The following is a 17563-nucleotide window of genomic DNA, read 5'->3' on the forward strand; positions in this document are numbered from 1 at the left end:
TTAGGGCGACAAACGCAGAGACTGTGCAGAAAAGAAACAACTATCCAAATAAACACGGTTCTTTCGAAGATGCTTTGTGTAGTTACTCATATGAGACCGCTTTGTGAATGATATCCATGTCAATGTGAAAAAAATACTATGTGGATGTGAATGTGAATGTGGACCCTGGCAGTTCATCAAAGAACCCTGAAACAGTGAATTATTACAGGTAAATGGTGGCAGTTATACCAAATGGATAGACAGTACACAGCAGGAGTCAGCACAGGCTTGCATTCTTTACCGTAACTGCACAATAGTGGAAATAACTCGACAATGTGCATCTGTAAGCGATCACATGTAGATGAAACAAGTAAAGTCTGAGCTTAGTCCTCGAAACAGATCAAGAGGCAGATCAAGACAAAATAGTCTGTGCACATTAAGTATTCAAAGCAAAACAAACAAACAAAACGTGTGCAGGGTCAGTGTACCATCAAGATGTCCAATATTTCTGTATTCTTGTCTTTTTCGTGTTTTTGCAGCTTAATTAAGATGTCTTATTTTTCTAATGTTCCAAGAAAATAGAAAGTTTTTTTCAATTATTTTCAAATTCAATTTTAAAACATGAACAAGAAAACCACAGACCTCTAATCCACAAACAGAAAGTCTCAGTAAGAGATGAAAATAACCCCACGGCCATCCTGGGAAACACTGCATTGCATAGCATTTAATTAATCACATCTAAATTAAAGTGAATATGTTGTCTGATATAAATGTTCTATGGGACATACAGCAGATTTTAACAGTAAATATTATGTCATTTTATCCATAACCTCAGTTTGGAGAAATGTGTGTGCAGGCACAACAAAGTTGCATAATGCTTATAGTCCTGAATTTAGATATATTACAACAAAACAAAATAAAGTCAGATATTTGCATGTACATATGTAAAGTTTGGCACAGTTGAGCTTGTAAATACATTAACAAAAGAAAAACTAGTATTACGAATGTCTCAGTTGCTCTCTGTCTCTCTGTCTCTCTCTCTCTCTCTCCCTCTCTCTCTGACACACACACACACACACACACACACACACACACACACACACACACACATAAAAGAGTGCAGTCCTTCTGCACTCCGACCAGGTGAGGACTTACAGAGGCCTGTTTGTTTCTGAAAAGATCATTTCAATAACTCCGAGTCACATTTTCCTCGCAAAGTTTGACTCCAACTAAAATGTCAGGGGATTCTGTGGGAGTGGGCTCCTTCCTGGCAGTAGACTATGTGGTGTTTGCACTCATGTTGGCTGTGTCTGCTGCCATCGGGGTGTACTACGCCTGCTTTGACAAGAGTGAGAGCACCTCCGGGGAGTTCTTCACCGGGGGCCGCAGACTGCATGCCCTCCCAGTGTCCCTGTCCCTGACTGCCAGCTTCATGTCAGCCGTCACCATGCTGTCCACCCCGGCCGAGGCAAGACTTTTCACAGCATCAACGGAGTGAGACATCTTTCAGTCTTGATGCTACAGTGAGGCTCTTTCATTCACTGCAGGTATACCGCTACGGAGCCAGTGTTGTTTTCTTTGGTATCTCACATCTCGTGATGGTGATGGTCACATCTGAGATCTTCATCCCACTTTTCTACAAGCTGTCCATCACCAGCACTTGCGAGGTGAGTGTGGTTTGTGCCACTGTTAATAGGGTGGCGTGTGGATTTCTGGGTTGATTCTGGGTCGATTCTGGATCGGCTTCGGATAAATAATAAACTTAAATACATTGAAGATTGACAATAATACGACAGAGATCAGATAAGAACGGGCTAAAAGATTTAGGTACATCAAAACTCAGGTGTCAGCAGAATGTACATGACATTTTAAGAGCTATTCTGCACTATCTGAAAGAGTCTGGATCTGTTTTAAAGGCACCAAGCTTTTTCAAAGTGATGGTTCAATGCCCAGACTCTAGTTTTCTATTCTGGTTTAAAGCAGAGCAGTTTTAAATTGTCCGTATAATTTGAAAGAAGATATGCCCATTTCAAAGAGATTAGTGGTCAGATGGCAACTGGTTTAAGTCATGCAACAGTTTGGACTGTCAGCTTTCTGTCACTTCACAAATTCATTGCATGAAATTAATGATTTTCTTTTTTCAATTGGTTATTTGTTGATATGGATGGTAAAAAAGTCTTTGAATTCTTGGTTGAGTGAAGTTGGGTTTTAGATGTTAGTCGATGCTTTTTTGATATTGTTTTTGACGTTAGGATACAATGTTTTCTTTAATTCTGCTGCCTCAACGAGAAATGTAATCGTTTTCCTCTATGTTCATGTTGTCTTTTTCAAGTATTTGGAGCTGCGCTTCAACAGACCAACACGTCTGCTGGGAACTGTGTGTTTTGTGGTTGAGACCGTGAGTAAGAAGCTAATGACTGTGTAATTACATGGATTAAATACATGCATAACCACAAATCTCTCACATGAGGGATATTCTTGCTGGTAATGAGAATGTTTCTGATCACAGATCCTTTACACGGGAGTCGTCATTTATGCTCCAGCGCTTGCTTTAAATCAAGGTATGTTGCTTTGAGTCCTCTGCAGTCAGTCATGAGCACACTTCAAGCCACTTGGCTTTGGCCAGGTCAGTGAACATGAATCCGAATCCCCTCACTCTCTCGCTCTCTCTGCCCCCCTCACCAGTGACCGGTGTAGGTCTGTGGGGTGCAATCATCTCAACGGGTGCGGTCTGTACCTTTTACTGCTCAGTGGTATGTACGAGAGAGTTGCAACTGGTTTTGTTTTGACATGACGGCTTTTCACCTGAAACATTTCTTGGTCCGCGTCATGACAGGGTGGTCTCAAGGCAGTGGTGTGGACTGACGTGTTTCAGGTTTGGCTTCTGTGGTACTTCATGTATCATTACACTGGATATGAAATGTCACAACTGGGACAAAACATAAAATAAATAAATATATATATTTAGAAAAAAAACAAAGCAGATTTGCAAAGAAAACTGAAATTAGCAATGATTGTTTTCCCCCTCTTCAGCTTGGTGTCATGCTTGCAGGCTTCCTGTCTGTTATAATCAGGTCTTTGGTCCTACAAGGAGTCGTGACCATCATTTCAGACTCGCAGCATGGAGGAAGACTCAACTTGCTGGAGTGAGTACAGTAAAGTGGCATACCTTTTATGAAAGGCTCTTTTTAATGATAAGAAGAAGAAACTTCTCAAGAGCACAATTTGTTAATAACAGTTCATAAATGAGAGTGTGCAGTGATGATTTGAAATCTGTAGTTCTCTAAGTATTGGGAAGCAAATCGTTTGTTTCCTAATCTATACATTTCTGTCAGAAACCCTGGTAGAAGACACATGACTCAGTCAAACTTGGCTTTGGTTTTATGAATTTATTACAGGCAAAATGGAGACACTCAAACTGTCCCACCATGGTGAGACGGTGATCCATTTGGACTACAACTCTTCTGTCAGAAAATGAATAGCAGCCAACCCCTACAAGAGCAAGCTAAACTAAAATCTGAATGACAACCTTGAAATTGTAATACTCCAGTCATCTGTATTTAATGAAGCCTCCAATCAGGGGGTCTTGGGTGGTGTAGCTCAATGAACACAGCCTCCACCGAACCTACTCACTCGCACGGAGTAATTAATACAAGGGCTGCCCGAAATGTTTCAGAAAATCCAAAGCCATAACTGAACTCTACAAATTTCCACACCTTGTTCTTTTTCTGTTTCTTCAGTTTTGATGTGAACCCTCTGAGGAGACACACTTTCTGGACAACAACCATTGGAGGGTCATTTCTTTGGATCAGTATATATGGTATCAACCAGTCCCAGGTTCAGCGGTACCGCTCTTGCAAGACCATTGGCCACGCGAGACTGTGAGTAGATTTCGGTTTAGGTAAAGCTGAACTCTTTTAGTGATTTGCTTGTTCATGTGTGACCTCTTTGGAAAGTCCTATAGAAAAGGCTATTTCTCACAAAACTCCTCTGTATGTCCCCCTTTTCTGTTCCAGCTCTTTGTACATCAACCTGTTGGGCATGTGGTTCATCTTGCTTTGCGCAGTGTTTTCAGGACTATGTCTCTACTCAATCTATAAAAGCTGTGACCCATGGACCGCTGGGGGAGTCTCTGCGACTGATCAGGTATGACAGACATTGTATTTATATGGCAAATAACAAGGCAGGGTGGGCCACATTATAATGTTGAGCCTCAGACGAGTGGTTTGTAAACCTTTATCCTTGCAGACCTCCAGATTGCATTTGAGAAAGGCTGTATACCTTCATCTCCAGTCTTTGATTTACCAAAAACATTACAATGAAGTCAAACAATGGATGTGATTACGTGATTATGTTTAAAGAATAAGATATAGGACTTGAAGCCTCTTGATCGTTTGTGATAAACGCACCCCTATTTTTTTTGTAGCTGGTGCCGTATTTAGTGATGGACATCTTAGGGGAGTATCCTGGCCTTCCTGGACTGTTTGTAGCAGCAGCATACAGCGGATCTCTAAGGTTAATGAATATTCTACTACGAATTCACTGTTGTTGTTTTGTTTTTCTTTGCTTTGATTGCTTTTTAAAATTGTTCTCCATCATTGCGATGACACACATTTGTGTGTATTATTTTTGCTTCCTCTTCTCATTCTTACAGTTCATGAATTTGTTACTTTCAAGAACCGCGAACAAATCATAGAGCGTCTTACAGCATGTTTCAGCAACAGCGCAATTCAAAATGTTTTATATGACCAAACTTGCACTACTGGCAATAAGAAAAGGGAAGATACAATCAAGAAAAAGGTGCATAAGAACAAGAAGAGATCAAACTCTTATTGCTTTGGAGAGTTTGTATCCTGTGATAGGGCAGGGGAGGCACTTCATGTTTTATTGGAGATGGAGATTTTTTTTTCTCTTTTTTTCTTTGCAAGCACTCTGTCATGGTGGACATGGAGGAGTCATAGGTGAGGAGGTGGATGTAAGGTGGGGAGTCAGTCTTGGCTCAGCAGGAGGAGGAGGAGGAGGAGGAGGAAGAGAGGAATTGGGAAGTTGAGGGCGTTTGAAGGAAGTGTGTCCTCCCAGGTCTTGATGTTGGGGAAACGAGTGGTGGTGATTGAAGCTTCTTCCTCTCATGTATGTCTTTTGCATCCCAGAAGAGTCATTTTCTGTAGATGTCTGTGGAAATCTTCTGTCGAGAAGTCATATGTCTTCATGCTGATTAGTGTTCTTCCTCCACTGGTGTCAGAGAAATGTAGTGAAATATGACTGTCAGCCTATCACTGAGAATGTAAGGTGATAGTCACAATTTTCTATAATAAAGCTGCAGAAGTTGAGACATTTAAGAGTGGTCAAGTTACATCAATAATGGATTGATGCTCGGCTCTTCCTATTTAAAAAGAAACATAACAGCAAAAATGCAAAGTCCAGCAAAGTTATTACCTTATTATTTAGTCAAAACTATATGCTCAAACATGATCTGTGACATTTTTAATGATTACTTTTTTGTCTTCACATTGACAAACATTTTTTCCAGTTTTTCCCATGTGGGATTCATAAAGTCTCGTCTCGTCTTGTCTTGTTGTATTTGTACAAAATACCTCCACTTCTTTTGATAATAATTCACGACTGTAATCAATCACTCATTTTCAGTAACTGGCTGTATTTTGCGTCACTCCTCAGCACAGTGTCTTCAAGTATAAATGCCCTGGCTACGGTGACTGTGGAGGACTTCATTAAACCGTACACAAACATGTCTGAGAAACACCTTTACTGGATCTCTAAAGGAATGAGTGAGTGAATAGTCCTCATGATACCAGTTTGACTGTAAAATATGTGTAAACACTGTTATTTAGCAACTTGAATTATTTTCACGATGTTTTTTGCAGGTCTTCTCTATGGTGTTTCATGTATTGCTATGTCAGGAGTCGCCTCATTAATGGGAGGAGTTCTTGAGGTAGGAAACATGTAATGACTTTTTAGTACAACTTTATAGTGTGAATGTCTTAAACCTGTGAGATATGGGTTTCCTTCATACAGGCCAGTTTAAGCATAACTGGAATTCTTGGGGGGCCGCTACTTGGCCTGTTCACGTTGGGAATCCTCTTTCCATTTGCTAACTCAAAAGTAAGAATCTTTCTGTAATTAGTCAAATATGCACTTTTTAAAAAAAAGAATTTTGTGATTGTGGTGGTGTGAATATATATATTTTTTATGATTATAAGAAATATTAAAGTACTATACTTCTATTACTTTGAAATGCCTTATAGGGAGCTCTGTCAGGTATTGTATCAGGACTGGTTATGACCCTGTGGGTGGGCATTGGAGCCCAGATGTACTCTCCACCTCCAGACTTGACCCAGCCATTGCCACTCACAACGAGCGGTTGTAACTTAAACACAACTGGCAGCTTTAACTGGACTTCCAATGTTCCCCCGACACAGCCAAGCTCTGACGCTGCAGCCACAGCAGACAACAGCAGGTAGTGTCTCAGAAGCTCTGTTATTGATAGCTAGTTTGATGTTGTGTTTGCTATTTAAGATCCTCAGGTCTGGTGGTATTCACTGCACTATATCAAAATGTTGCATGCTTGTGATAAGGGAAGCACATTCTGAACCCTAACCCTCGAGGGTAAGACTTTTGAAAATGTCAATGAATTCGTTTATGCAACCAATCAGTCTTTACAGTCGCTAAACATGTCACCCTACCCGCAGATATTTCCTGGCAGATTGGTACTCCCTATCCTACCTTTATCTCAGTCCACTTGGAGCTATCACTACTATAAGTGTGGGGCTGTTCATCAGCTTGCTTACAGGTAAGCCTTTAAGATTATGCTTTCTGTAAAAACAATTCAGATCATGCTCACTGACTTTCTTTTTAAAATGACTTAAAAGATGAAATCCGTTTTCATGTTGCACTTTAGGTGGCTGTAAGCTGGAACTGGAATCAAGGCTCACTTTACAGACAGGAGACACAACTACTTATTTCTTATTTAAACTCCTTAAAAACTGGGTAAGTCTCACTTGTACATTGAAAACCAAAACGTTTATTCATTCCTGAGTCATGATCTGATCTGAAATTTCAACCATTACAGTAGGGGTGTTAAACATAAGGCCCATGCGCCAAAATCCCGCCTGCAACAGTCTACAATATGGTTTGTCAAACTACAAAGCAAATTGTACGAAAGCAAATTGGACATTTCACTGTATTTTGCACCAGAGGGTTTCATGAACACTGGTTTTATGTTTAGATTGGAGTAATTTTCAGTAATAATTGTTTTGTTTCATTAAATAAATCAACATTTTCATCAGGTATACTCTCTGCCGCAAACAAGGGAAGTTTAAATTTACAAGTTACTATTTTGCCCCTGAAGATGAAATTGGGCTGTATGTGAACTAAAATGAGTTTGACACCTCTGCGTTACAGTGTATTGTAGACTAGTATTTAAGTAGGCACTTTGAGATGACTTGTGAAGTTGTAGAACACAGTTTTTATATTTGTTACATTTTGTAACAAATGCATCCATACATCTCTATTTTCTATGATGTCCTGAAATAGAAGGTCTGCCAAGTGTGGGATTAGTACAAAATAATTGACCTTGGGATGTTTGGTCCAGAGTTTCTCTCTCTTAAACATTCTCTATCCCTCCCAGGTCACAGGGGGAAGGGGGAAACGTCTCCTCACCAACGACAGACAGAAGAACTGCGGCAACACTAATTTGGCTTTTTCCGATGTTGAGCTGGATGAGAAACTCCACAGGAACCTCACATGAACTCATGTCTGTTATAAATTTCTGCATAAACCCAATAAACATATCTTTGCACTTAATGGCAATGTTATGGCAACACTGCTATATTACTCACACAGTATTTCAGTGTTTCATGGGGCGACCGTGGCTCAGGTGGTAGAGTGGTCGTCTTTCGGAGTGAGAGGTCGGAGGTTCGATCCCAGTCTACACTGGTCTATGTGTCGAAGTGTCCTTGGGCAAGACACTGAACCCTAAATTGCTCCCAGTGGTCGACTAGCGCCTTGCATGGCAGCTCTGTCCCATTGGTGTGTGAATGTGAATGTGAGTGTGAATGGGTGAATGACTGATATGTGAAGCGCTTTGGGACTGCACTCAGTGTGGTTAGAAGGCGCTATATAAATCTAGACCATTTACCATGGCAGCACTGATATCCTGGAAAAGTCATTATCACATGTTGGGAATTATGGTTGGTAATTAGCATTAAAAATTACTGTAAGTCATAGATTACTGGAAGTAATTTAGGAAAAATTGGAATTACTCATGGACATAAATGGTCATTTACTCATTGAGTAATTACTCAAAAGTTAATAAATTATCAAAAGTAATTTATTAATGAAAAACTATTGATTTGAATATATGGATTATTTATCAAATAATAATGGAATTGGGGCACCACCAGCTAAACTGGAAATAGCTAATACCAAATATCAGTCTCATTTTTCAAAAGGTTATTTAAGTTGGTTAATATTCCTGTGCAACTGTGGGTACTTGACACTGGACTTCAGGTATTTTGGCATGTCCTTCTCCCCAGTCTTCCTCCAGACTCTGGAACCTTTATTTCCAAATGACATGCAAAATTTGCTTTCATCCGAAAAAAGTACTTTGGACCACTGAGCAACAGTCAAGTGCTGCTTCTCTGGAGCCCAGGTCAGGTGTTTCTGCCGCTGTTTCTTGTTCAAAAGTGGCTTGACCTGGGGAATGCGGCACCTGTAGCCCATTTTCTGCACACGCCTGTGCACGGTGGCTCTGGATGTTTCCACTCCAGACTCAGTCCACTGCTTCCGCAGGTCCCCCAAGGTCTGGAATCGGTCCTTCTTCACAATCTTCCTCAGGGTCCGGTCACCTCTACTGGTTGTGCAGCGTTTTCTGCCACACTTTTCTCTTCCCACAGACTTCCCACTGAGGTGCCTTGATACAGCACTCTGGGAACAGCCTATTCGCTCAGAAATGTCTTTTTGTGTCTTACCCTCTTGCTTGAGGGTGTCAATGATGGCCTTCTGGACAGCAGTCAGGTCGGCAGTCTTACCCATGATTGTGGTTTTGAGTAATGAAACAGCTGGGAGGTTTTAAAAGCCTGAGGAATCTTTTGCAGGTGTTTAGAGTTAATTCGTTGATTCAAGGGTGGGTGTGGTGCTCCAGATGACTAGGTTAATATCTCATTTAGAGTACCTTTTCATGATATGCTAATTTTTTGAGATGGGGATTTTTGGTTTTTCTATACTTTTTTGCCAAAATCATCTATATTAAATCAATAAAAGGCTTGAACTACTTCAGTTGTGTGTAATGAATCTAAAATATATGAAAGTCTAATTTTTATCTTTACATTATGGAAAATAATAAACTTTATCACAATATGCTAATTTTTTGAGAAGTACCTGTATTTATTAAAAGACACTTTCACCACATGGCAGCTTGCACAGGACATCCGTCCTTCCTGCAACACCTGAGGTGAAAGAAGAGAGTGAATCACACAAACAACCAACTTACGAGGGTGCGGTTAGGGTTAGGGTGGCGTATGTGGATCAGTTTAAAATAAGATTTTTATTTTTATTTTTATTTTTTTAACCTAGAGAGGGAAATATTAGTTTGTTTGTTAAGTTTTTTTTTTTTTTGAAACTGGGTACATGTTAATGTGGCCAGAGGGAGAGAGGTTTAAATTACATGGAGAGGGTGGAAACAAGTGGAACTCTTAAGGACAGGATCACAATAGTTAGAAAGCCATTGGTTAATTGGAAACATGAGGCGAGACACACCCCTGTGCAGACAGGCACAGAGACCTGACAGTACCCCTTCAAGTTTCCGAAAATGGACTATTAAAAGCACATTTGGATTTTAGATGATGTTAAAGTTGTTCAATGCAGATTATTGCTTTGGTAACTTACATAATACTTTTTCCGCCATTGTGACTTTCTGTGAATAGTAATCAGATTACTTTTTCAAGGTAACTGTGGCAACACTGGCTGTAGGTGAACTTTGTCTGCTTTTGTTTATTGTAGAAATAGCATTTATGTAGGCACTTGGAGACCAAATGTGAAAATCGATTTTTCCTCTGTTTCATTTTGTAACACAAGTGTGGGATTAGTACAAAATATATGACCATAGAATGTTTCATCCAGAGTTTTTCTCTCTCAAACATTCTTTGTCCCTCCCAGGTCACAGGGGAAGGGAGAAACTTCTCACCCATGACAGACAGAAGAACTGTGGCACTAATTAGTTTTTTTTTGTTTGTTTTTTTCTTCGATGTTGAGCTGAATGAGAAACTCCACAGGAACCCCACATGAACTCAACTTATGTCTGTGTTATAACTTTCTGCATTAACATAATAGACATGTCTTTGTGTTGGCAATCTAATGGCAACACTGTGATTTCGCTCACACAGGATTTCAAGTGTTTCATGGCAGCCCAGATGTCCTGGAACAGTCAGTCTCAAACAAACATTACCTCTGGACTGCAATATAACCTCCGTTTTCATCTTGAATATTGTGACATGCTGTCCCTGAACTCGGCTTGAGGTTTCAGATATTAACTTTTCTGGTCGTAAGACGAGTTGACATGGAGTCCAGGAGCTTGTTAACTTCTTCTGCAATAAGATTGTGGTTGGTTAATGATTATAACTTCTTCAAACACTAGGGGGCAGTCCCTATTGTTCCACTTCATGTGCCATGGTTGTATCTTAGAAAAAGACAGAAGGCTGTTGTCAAAAGGTTTCCAGTTGATCGTTGGGAAGGAGCTCCAGTGGAATCCAGCAAAATGTCAGAGGGCTCTGGGAGTTCCTTTGAGATCGCGGACTATGTGGTGTTTGCTTTCATGCTCGCCATCTCTGCGGGCATCGGTCTTTATTCCTGCTGGACCTTGAGGGGATCGAGAAACTCCAGTGACTTCTTGACGGGGGGCAGAAAAATGAACGCCCTGCCTGTGTCCATGTCCTTGACTGCCAGTTACATGTCGTCTGTTACACTGATATCCATCCCAGCTGAGGTAAGGCGACAGCAGCCTTCACGTTATAGACCCTTTTTCTTCTTCTACAACTACAATACTGGAGCTCATTGTTGAGGTTTCTTCCAATTTTTTTGAATTTCACAACTGTAGAGAGAGATGCTTAAGACAAAAATGGTTTGTGAATAAAATATAGTTTTCAGTTTGTTTGTTTGTTTTGCTTTCTGTTATTTTCGGTTCCAAAGGCATCAAAATACTGAACAAGTCAAGTAATTTGAATTTGCTACAAAGGTAATTAACGCTGTCCTAAGTTTTGTTAATTTCCAGTGAGCATTAAAGGGAAAATAAAGACTTTAGCTGGAAATGAAAAAACAAAAAACAAAGTCTAGATTTCTGTTCATTGTTTTATTACATCTTGTGTTAACCAGTTTTATAACAAACTAATTGAAATTCTGTTCTTGTGTTGCTTGTAGGTATACATCTATGGATCTGCCTATGGCCTTTTGTGTTTTTCTTACTTATTTGCTGTTTTAATATCATCTGAGACCTTCCTCCCAGTTTTCTATAAGCTGGAACTCAACAGCATTTATACAGTGAGTGTACATTTGCAATTTGCAAATACTATCAAGAGAATTGAGCATTTGCTTCAGTGGAGTGTATTTATGACATGTTTAAGCCAGTCTATATAAAGTAAATGTGCATGGTGAATATAGATGTAGTATTTTAAGTGAGTTTTAAGTAAAGCTACTTTCCATTAATTGTATAGTTCAGCACAGTGGAGGATTCATCAAGTTACAAAAGCACAAATAACAAATCAAGGTGGGTATAAAGACTCGTTTAGATTCAGTAATAGTGGTATTAACAATGTATTTCCTCTGGTGTGTTGTTCTTGCTCAGTATCTGGAGTTACGTTTCAACAGAGCAACTCGTCTGCTTGGAACAGTGACTTATATTGTCCAAAATGTAAGAAAGAATTTAGTGAACACAATGTATCAGAACCAAGCTTAGATCTTTTATTTCTTTCATGCTTTTATCTTCCTTCCTTTTTGTCACAGGTCCTCTTTTCTGGATTTGTTATTTATGCTCCAGCTCTGGCTTTAAGCGAACGTATGTCATGCAACTTTTCATACACTGCAGCTGACTTAAAGTTGCTTCATAACTACATTTAAAAACAGCAGTGACTCTGATCTCTCTCTCCAGTTACTCATATGAATCTGTGGATTGGAATTATCTCGACTGCCAGCATCTGTATTCTTTACTGCACACTGGTTAGTAGAAAAAATAAGAACAAAAGATGAGTCTGCATGGTACTTGTTCATGGATATTTAGATATATATGTGGTGAGGTGGAAGAAGGAGTGAAGATCTGGACTGAAGTACGACTATTACATCAAATTTTAAGTAAAAGTAGTGATGAAAATTCCATGTGAAACTTCAAGAAACAAAGTTCAGAGAAATCAGACAGGGACCAACTGAAAAGATTCAAAAAGTATTTAATAATTTTGCAGCAAGGAGACATATCAAATACAACCTCATCTGAGAGCTGCTTGGCGTTGTCAAAAATATTATTTTTAAGCACATTTTAATAACAGCTATAAAAGAATATAGTCATATAAAGTCAGTCAATCAGTTTACTTGGTTGAAATACTTACTCTATAGCACATTTGTCAAAAGATATTAAACGTACAGATAGCAGAGACAAAACACATTTTATGTTTGTTTAAAGTGTGACTGTAATTTTCCACATATTTGTAAAGTTTTTCTGTTTCTATTTTTTTCCTGCACATTTTTCATTACTCATTGATGTTCTTTAAAAAAAAAAAAAAAAAATTCTGTAGTAGAACTTTTACTACGAACTTCTGTTTTGTTGTTTGCATCAGGGTGGACTGAAGGCAGTGATATGGACCGATGTGTTCCAGGTAAGTTTCTGAATGAAAAGTGACACACAAAGCACAGCAATAGCAACACCTCCATTCTGAAGTTACATTTATTCATCCACACACATCAACGGGGGACTGCAATACTAAACATAACTTATTATCTGTGCAGATTGGAATAATGCTTGCAGGCTACCTGGCTATCATGATCAGGTCTGCGATCATACAAGGAGGAATCTCCACCATTCTCACAGATTCACAGCAAGGGGGGAGACTCAACGCTTGGGAGTGAGTATGAAGAAGAGAACGCTTGAGGAGAAGGTTTCATTCAAGGCTCTTGTCATTGACGAAGGCACTGTCTCCCCAGCTTTGACCCAAATCCCTTCAGGAGACATACTTTTTGGACCATTTTAATCGGAGGCACAATAGGTTGGACTTCCATATATGGGACCCAACCATCTCAGGTTCAGAGATACACTGCTTGTAAGAGCATCACTCATGCCAGACTGTAAGTCACTTCCTTACTAAAAATTGTGATTGAAGAGACTGAGTTCATTTGTCTTCACTGTAATATTTGAATGAACAAGAGAGCGGTAAATAATTGATGTGAGAATCATGAAAACTGTGATTATATCATCTGCATTTACTGATACTCCATGTTTATCGTGCAACAATTTGTTGACTTCATCTATTTTTCTTGGTTGTGTACCTTTTTCCTTCAGAGCTCTGCACATTAACGTGTTAGGCCTTTGGGCCATCTTGTTGTCCGCAATGTTTGCTGGATTGTGCGTATACTCAATATATAAGCACTGCGACCCGTGGACGGCTGGACTGGTGTCAGTTCCAGATGAGGTGGGAAGCAGTTGGAATGGAGACGACCACCATTTTGTTTGTGTAGCAATCTTCCAAGAAGTCATACACATTAATTCTTCTCATTCTTTTCTTCTAGGTGCTGCCATATTTGGTGAAATACATCATGGCAGGCCAACATGGCCTCTTGGGACTCTTCTTTTCAGCAGTATATAGCGGCTCTCTGAGGTTTTATAAAATTATCATATTTCACTCATATAAAAGTGACACAGTTACAGACACTGATACCGATTCATGAGATATAATAAGCTGTAATAAGGTATAGGTATATATAAGGTCACCAGAAGAACGACTTTATTGTAATTGCTGAGTTGAGGTTTGGACACTCTCCTCTGGGATTACTTTTGACTTGACGCAGGACATGAAAATGAAAGTCCCTTGAGAAAATGTTGTATTTAGTCCCAACTTTAATCTTGATGAACCTTCTCAGTTACCATCATTTCGAATGTTTCCATAATACAAACAACAGCCATAAAAGATCAACTTAAATCTTATGTCTGGCTTCCTCTGGTGCAGATGGGCCTTATGTATGTGACTGGTGAAACCAACACCTACCATTCATTTGGCCTGATCATGATGAAATCCAGTTGTGGCAACCTTGTTTATTCACTCTGTATTAATTCATTCATTTGCTGTCATTTCAACTCCAGCACAGTTTCATCCATCATCAATGCACTTGCTGCAGTGACCCTGGAAGACCTGATCAAACCATACACTGTCATGTCTGAGAAACGCATATCCATCCTCTCCAAAGGACTGAGTACGATGCTTATCCTAATTATTATTATTATTATTATTATTATTATTATAATTATTAGTTTTTTAGGTGACTGCTTTGTCAGATGAATGATTCTTTATGTGATTGCAATTTTTTTGTAAATTTATTGTGCAGGATTTAAATCAATACACTGTCATTGCAGCTTTATTTTATGGGCTTGTTTGCATTGCCATGGCTGGACTGGCATCAGTCCTGGGACAGTTGTCACAGGTGGGTAATATCATCATACCTCATGGGCAATCAACCTAGCACCCACCAATCACTTTGATGATCTGAGTGAGCTCATCCATTTCTGGTGTCGGTCTTCCTCTACTCACAATTTCCATTTTTTTCTGCACCTTGAAAAAGGCCCCCGAAGAAGATCTACTATCATATAAAAGATCTTGCTGTTAAATTAGCCGCCATCACTCCAGATTAGCAGACAATAACAGTGTGTCATCACACACCTGCCCATGGGCCAATCAGTCAAACTCGTTTCAATGACAGCACCAAGATCAGCGCTAGAAATTCTGCTGGCCCTAGGGCATTCCGTTAATAATACATTAAAATTTGATTGGCTGATGATACTGTGACTCAACATTTTAATCCAATAGCAGCATCCAGCTTCGATCAGAGGTTAGCCACGCTTTCGTCTGCTAGCCCCAGCAGAGGAAAGGAGCTATGATGCGTTTAGAGGACATAGGAGATTTGACTCCCACAAAATAGACCCAGTTGTCTTCTGGATAAAGTTGCTAAAGTCACTAATTGTTTCCAAACACAGATTTCAGAATCACTTTTTGATTATTAAAAAAAAAAGAAGAGAAAGAAAAGAAAAGAAAAATCGTTTTTGACACCCCTGACTGCACACCACTGATTGCAACATATTAGATCAAAAGTTAAGTTTTCTTCCTTTTTGTGTGTTTCTAATATTTGAAATAGGCAGTCACCATAGCAAGCGCAGTCATTGGAGGCCCTGTATTAGCCTTGTTCTCTTTGGGAATCCTCTGTCCTTTTGCCAACGCCAAAGTAAGTATATCCTCATTTTTCTTACTTTATCCAAACATTCAACATAGTCGCAAATTCGCAAATGTTAGTTAACTTCTTCCACCTTCTTGATTCACAATGACACAATGAGAGTGAAGTTTATCTTTAAGGTAGAATATTTTTTGGCTTAATGAACAACAATCTAAGTAAAATTTTGGGCATACAAACATTTGGAAATGGTAACAGAGATAATAGATGAGAGATCATGTTGGCCTTTCGTGCCTATCAAACTGCACATAGCGCTCGAATGAATACAATGTCCCCAGGTTTGTGACTTTTCTTGAAGTTGTGTTGTTATTCAGGCTATTTTTTAATAAATGAGAAGAAGAAAAAAATCACTGTTGCAAAAACATGTAAATTGCTCAGGTCGCCCACAAAATACGTAATTAAGACTATATTGCCATTTAAACAGCTTAAAGCACCAGGTCAGCTCCATATTTCCATGAATAAAAGAGAGTCATGACTGTTGTGTCCTTGGGCAAGGCACTTTACTCATATTAACCTCCCTTGCCAGGGTTATGGAAAAGCTTCGGATCGACAGTAGTGAGCCGCAGCTTTGCAACAACGGATCGTTGTTGTCAACATGCAAGCAAATACAGCAGCATACAGTAATGACATGACGCTTGGTGTTGACGCCGCCGAATAAACAGGCCACCTGTGAGAGTCACATGCTCCAGTTAGCGGGAACTGTGGGTAGCGGAGAAGAGTTGTGCCCACCCTACAAACACAAAAATAGGCTATGGGCCTAGCGCCTATGCGCAAAAAAAAATGTCTAAAACCTCTTTTCTACAACTAATCATCTTAAAATAATGATGACCTTGCAATGCGAAGGAGTTACCAGCACCTTGGTTGTACAGCAAAAACCCATTTTGAAATTTTAATTACCATCCGGCTGTTATCTTAGTCAGGTAGTTTGGCTTCTTTGAATATAAACAAAATAAGTAAAAAAAGAAAAGAAAAAAGTTATAAAGGAGAAATGGAGTACCGGCAACCTGCATACTGTATACCTACAGGGTTTCTTATCGTCCATCCAGTGCATTCTCAAAATATATATTGCAAAACATTGGAGATCAGCTGATCTTTAAGTGAGGGGCAGGCCTCCAGTTAACAGGGCAGTCTTCTTCAGGTGTTGAGGAACAGTCTGTGCATTGGTATTTTAATGGTTCATGAGCAAGTTGATTTTCAAGCTGGAGAAAATTAATGCGAGTGCAAAGAGATCATGCAAACTTAGTCAAAGTCCAGATTGTAACCTCACTCTTTTTATCCTTGGATTACAGAGCAACCAGGCTATCTTGCAGCATTAAAACATTCTCTAAATCCCGAAACAAAAGAATTTCACATAAACAAACACAGCCAACAGTAGTGTGTACAAAATTGCTTTTGATTGCAGTTTAAAGGTTTTCCATGCACTCAAACGTACTTGTTATATTTTGTCAGGGAGGACTGTCAGGTGTCGTGTCAGGGTTTATCGTTTGCCTGGTCCTAGCCTTGGGTCAACTCCTGTGTCCAACCCCTCCTGAGTTGAGCCGACCTCTGCCGCTGACCACTGAGGGCTGTAACCTCACCACTACATCTCCAAACCTGAACTGGACCTCCACTGCTCTTCCCACGGCGCCAAATTCCACCACAGCAGCCCCGATACAGGGAAACTATTGCATGTAAGTGTGGTGTACCAGAGCACTGACACTGCTTGCAACTGTTTAGACCTTCCTCAAGAAATAAGGATTCTGATTGACTAAAGTTAGACAAATTGGGACACGTTGTTTGTGTGTTTGTTTGTTACATTTTATTTCGAATGAAGAAAAATAAGTGACAAGAATAAAAACACTGAAGAGGAAAACTTATGTTCAAAAAGGAGTAGGAGGAATTGTTTAACCAATCACATATTTACAGCCACAAAACTAAGTTATTTGATGCTTTCTACATAGTTTGTGCTTTTTGAAATGGAATCAAATCAGTGAATTTTTATGTTTTTGACATTTGACATAGTGGACTGTTGTGTGCTTTTTATGTTTGATCCTTAAGGCTCTTTTTTGCAGTGTAGACAGTGATTGGAGCATACATTTTTAGATATTATCAC

At 39.5% G+C, this 17563-nt stretch overlaps 1 protein-coding gene across 1 annotated transcript; it reads left to right on the forward strand.

Annotated features, from left to right (window-relative positions):
• Positions 1-1213: 1213 nt before the first annotated feature.
• On the forward strand, positions 1214-7744 carry slc5a8 (solute carrier family 5 member 8; the record flags this gene model as incomplete). Its single annotated transcript, XM_080518573.1, has 17 exons — positions 1214-1447; positions 1527-1646; positions 2312-2377; positions 2489-2540; positions 2665-2732; positions 2816-2854; positions 3013-3125; positions 3720-3860; positions 3996-4125; positions 4406-4494; positions 5656-5765; positions 5862-5929; positions 6013-6099; positions 6243-6454; positions 6687-6787; positions 6896-6984; positions 7625-7744. The coding sequence occupies 17 exons, from the start codon at positions 1214-1216 to the stop codon at positions 7742-7744; spliced, it is 1839 nt and encodes a 612-aa protein (XP_080374699.1).
• Between the last annotated feature and the right edge of the window lie 9819 nt (positions 7745-17563).

This window comes from Blennius ocellaris (assembly GCF_963422515.1).
Source record: "Blennius ocellaris genome assembly, chromosome: 22".
In the NCBI taxonomy this organism is placed as follows: Eukaryota; Metazoa; Chordata; class Actinopteri; order Blenniiformes; family Blenniidae; genus Blennius; species Blennius ocellaris.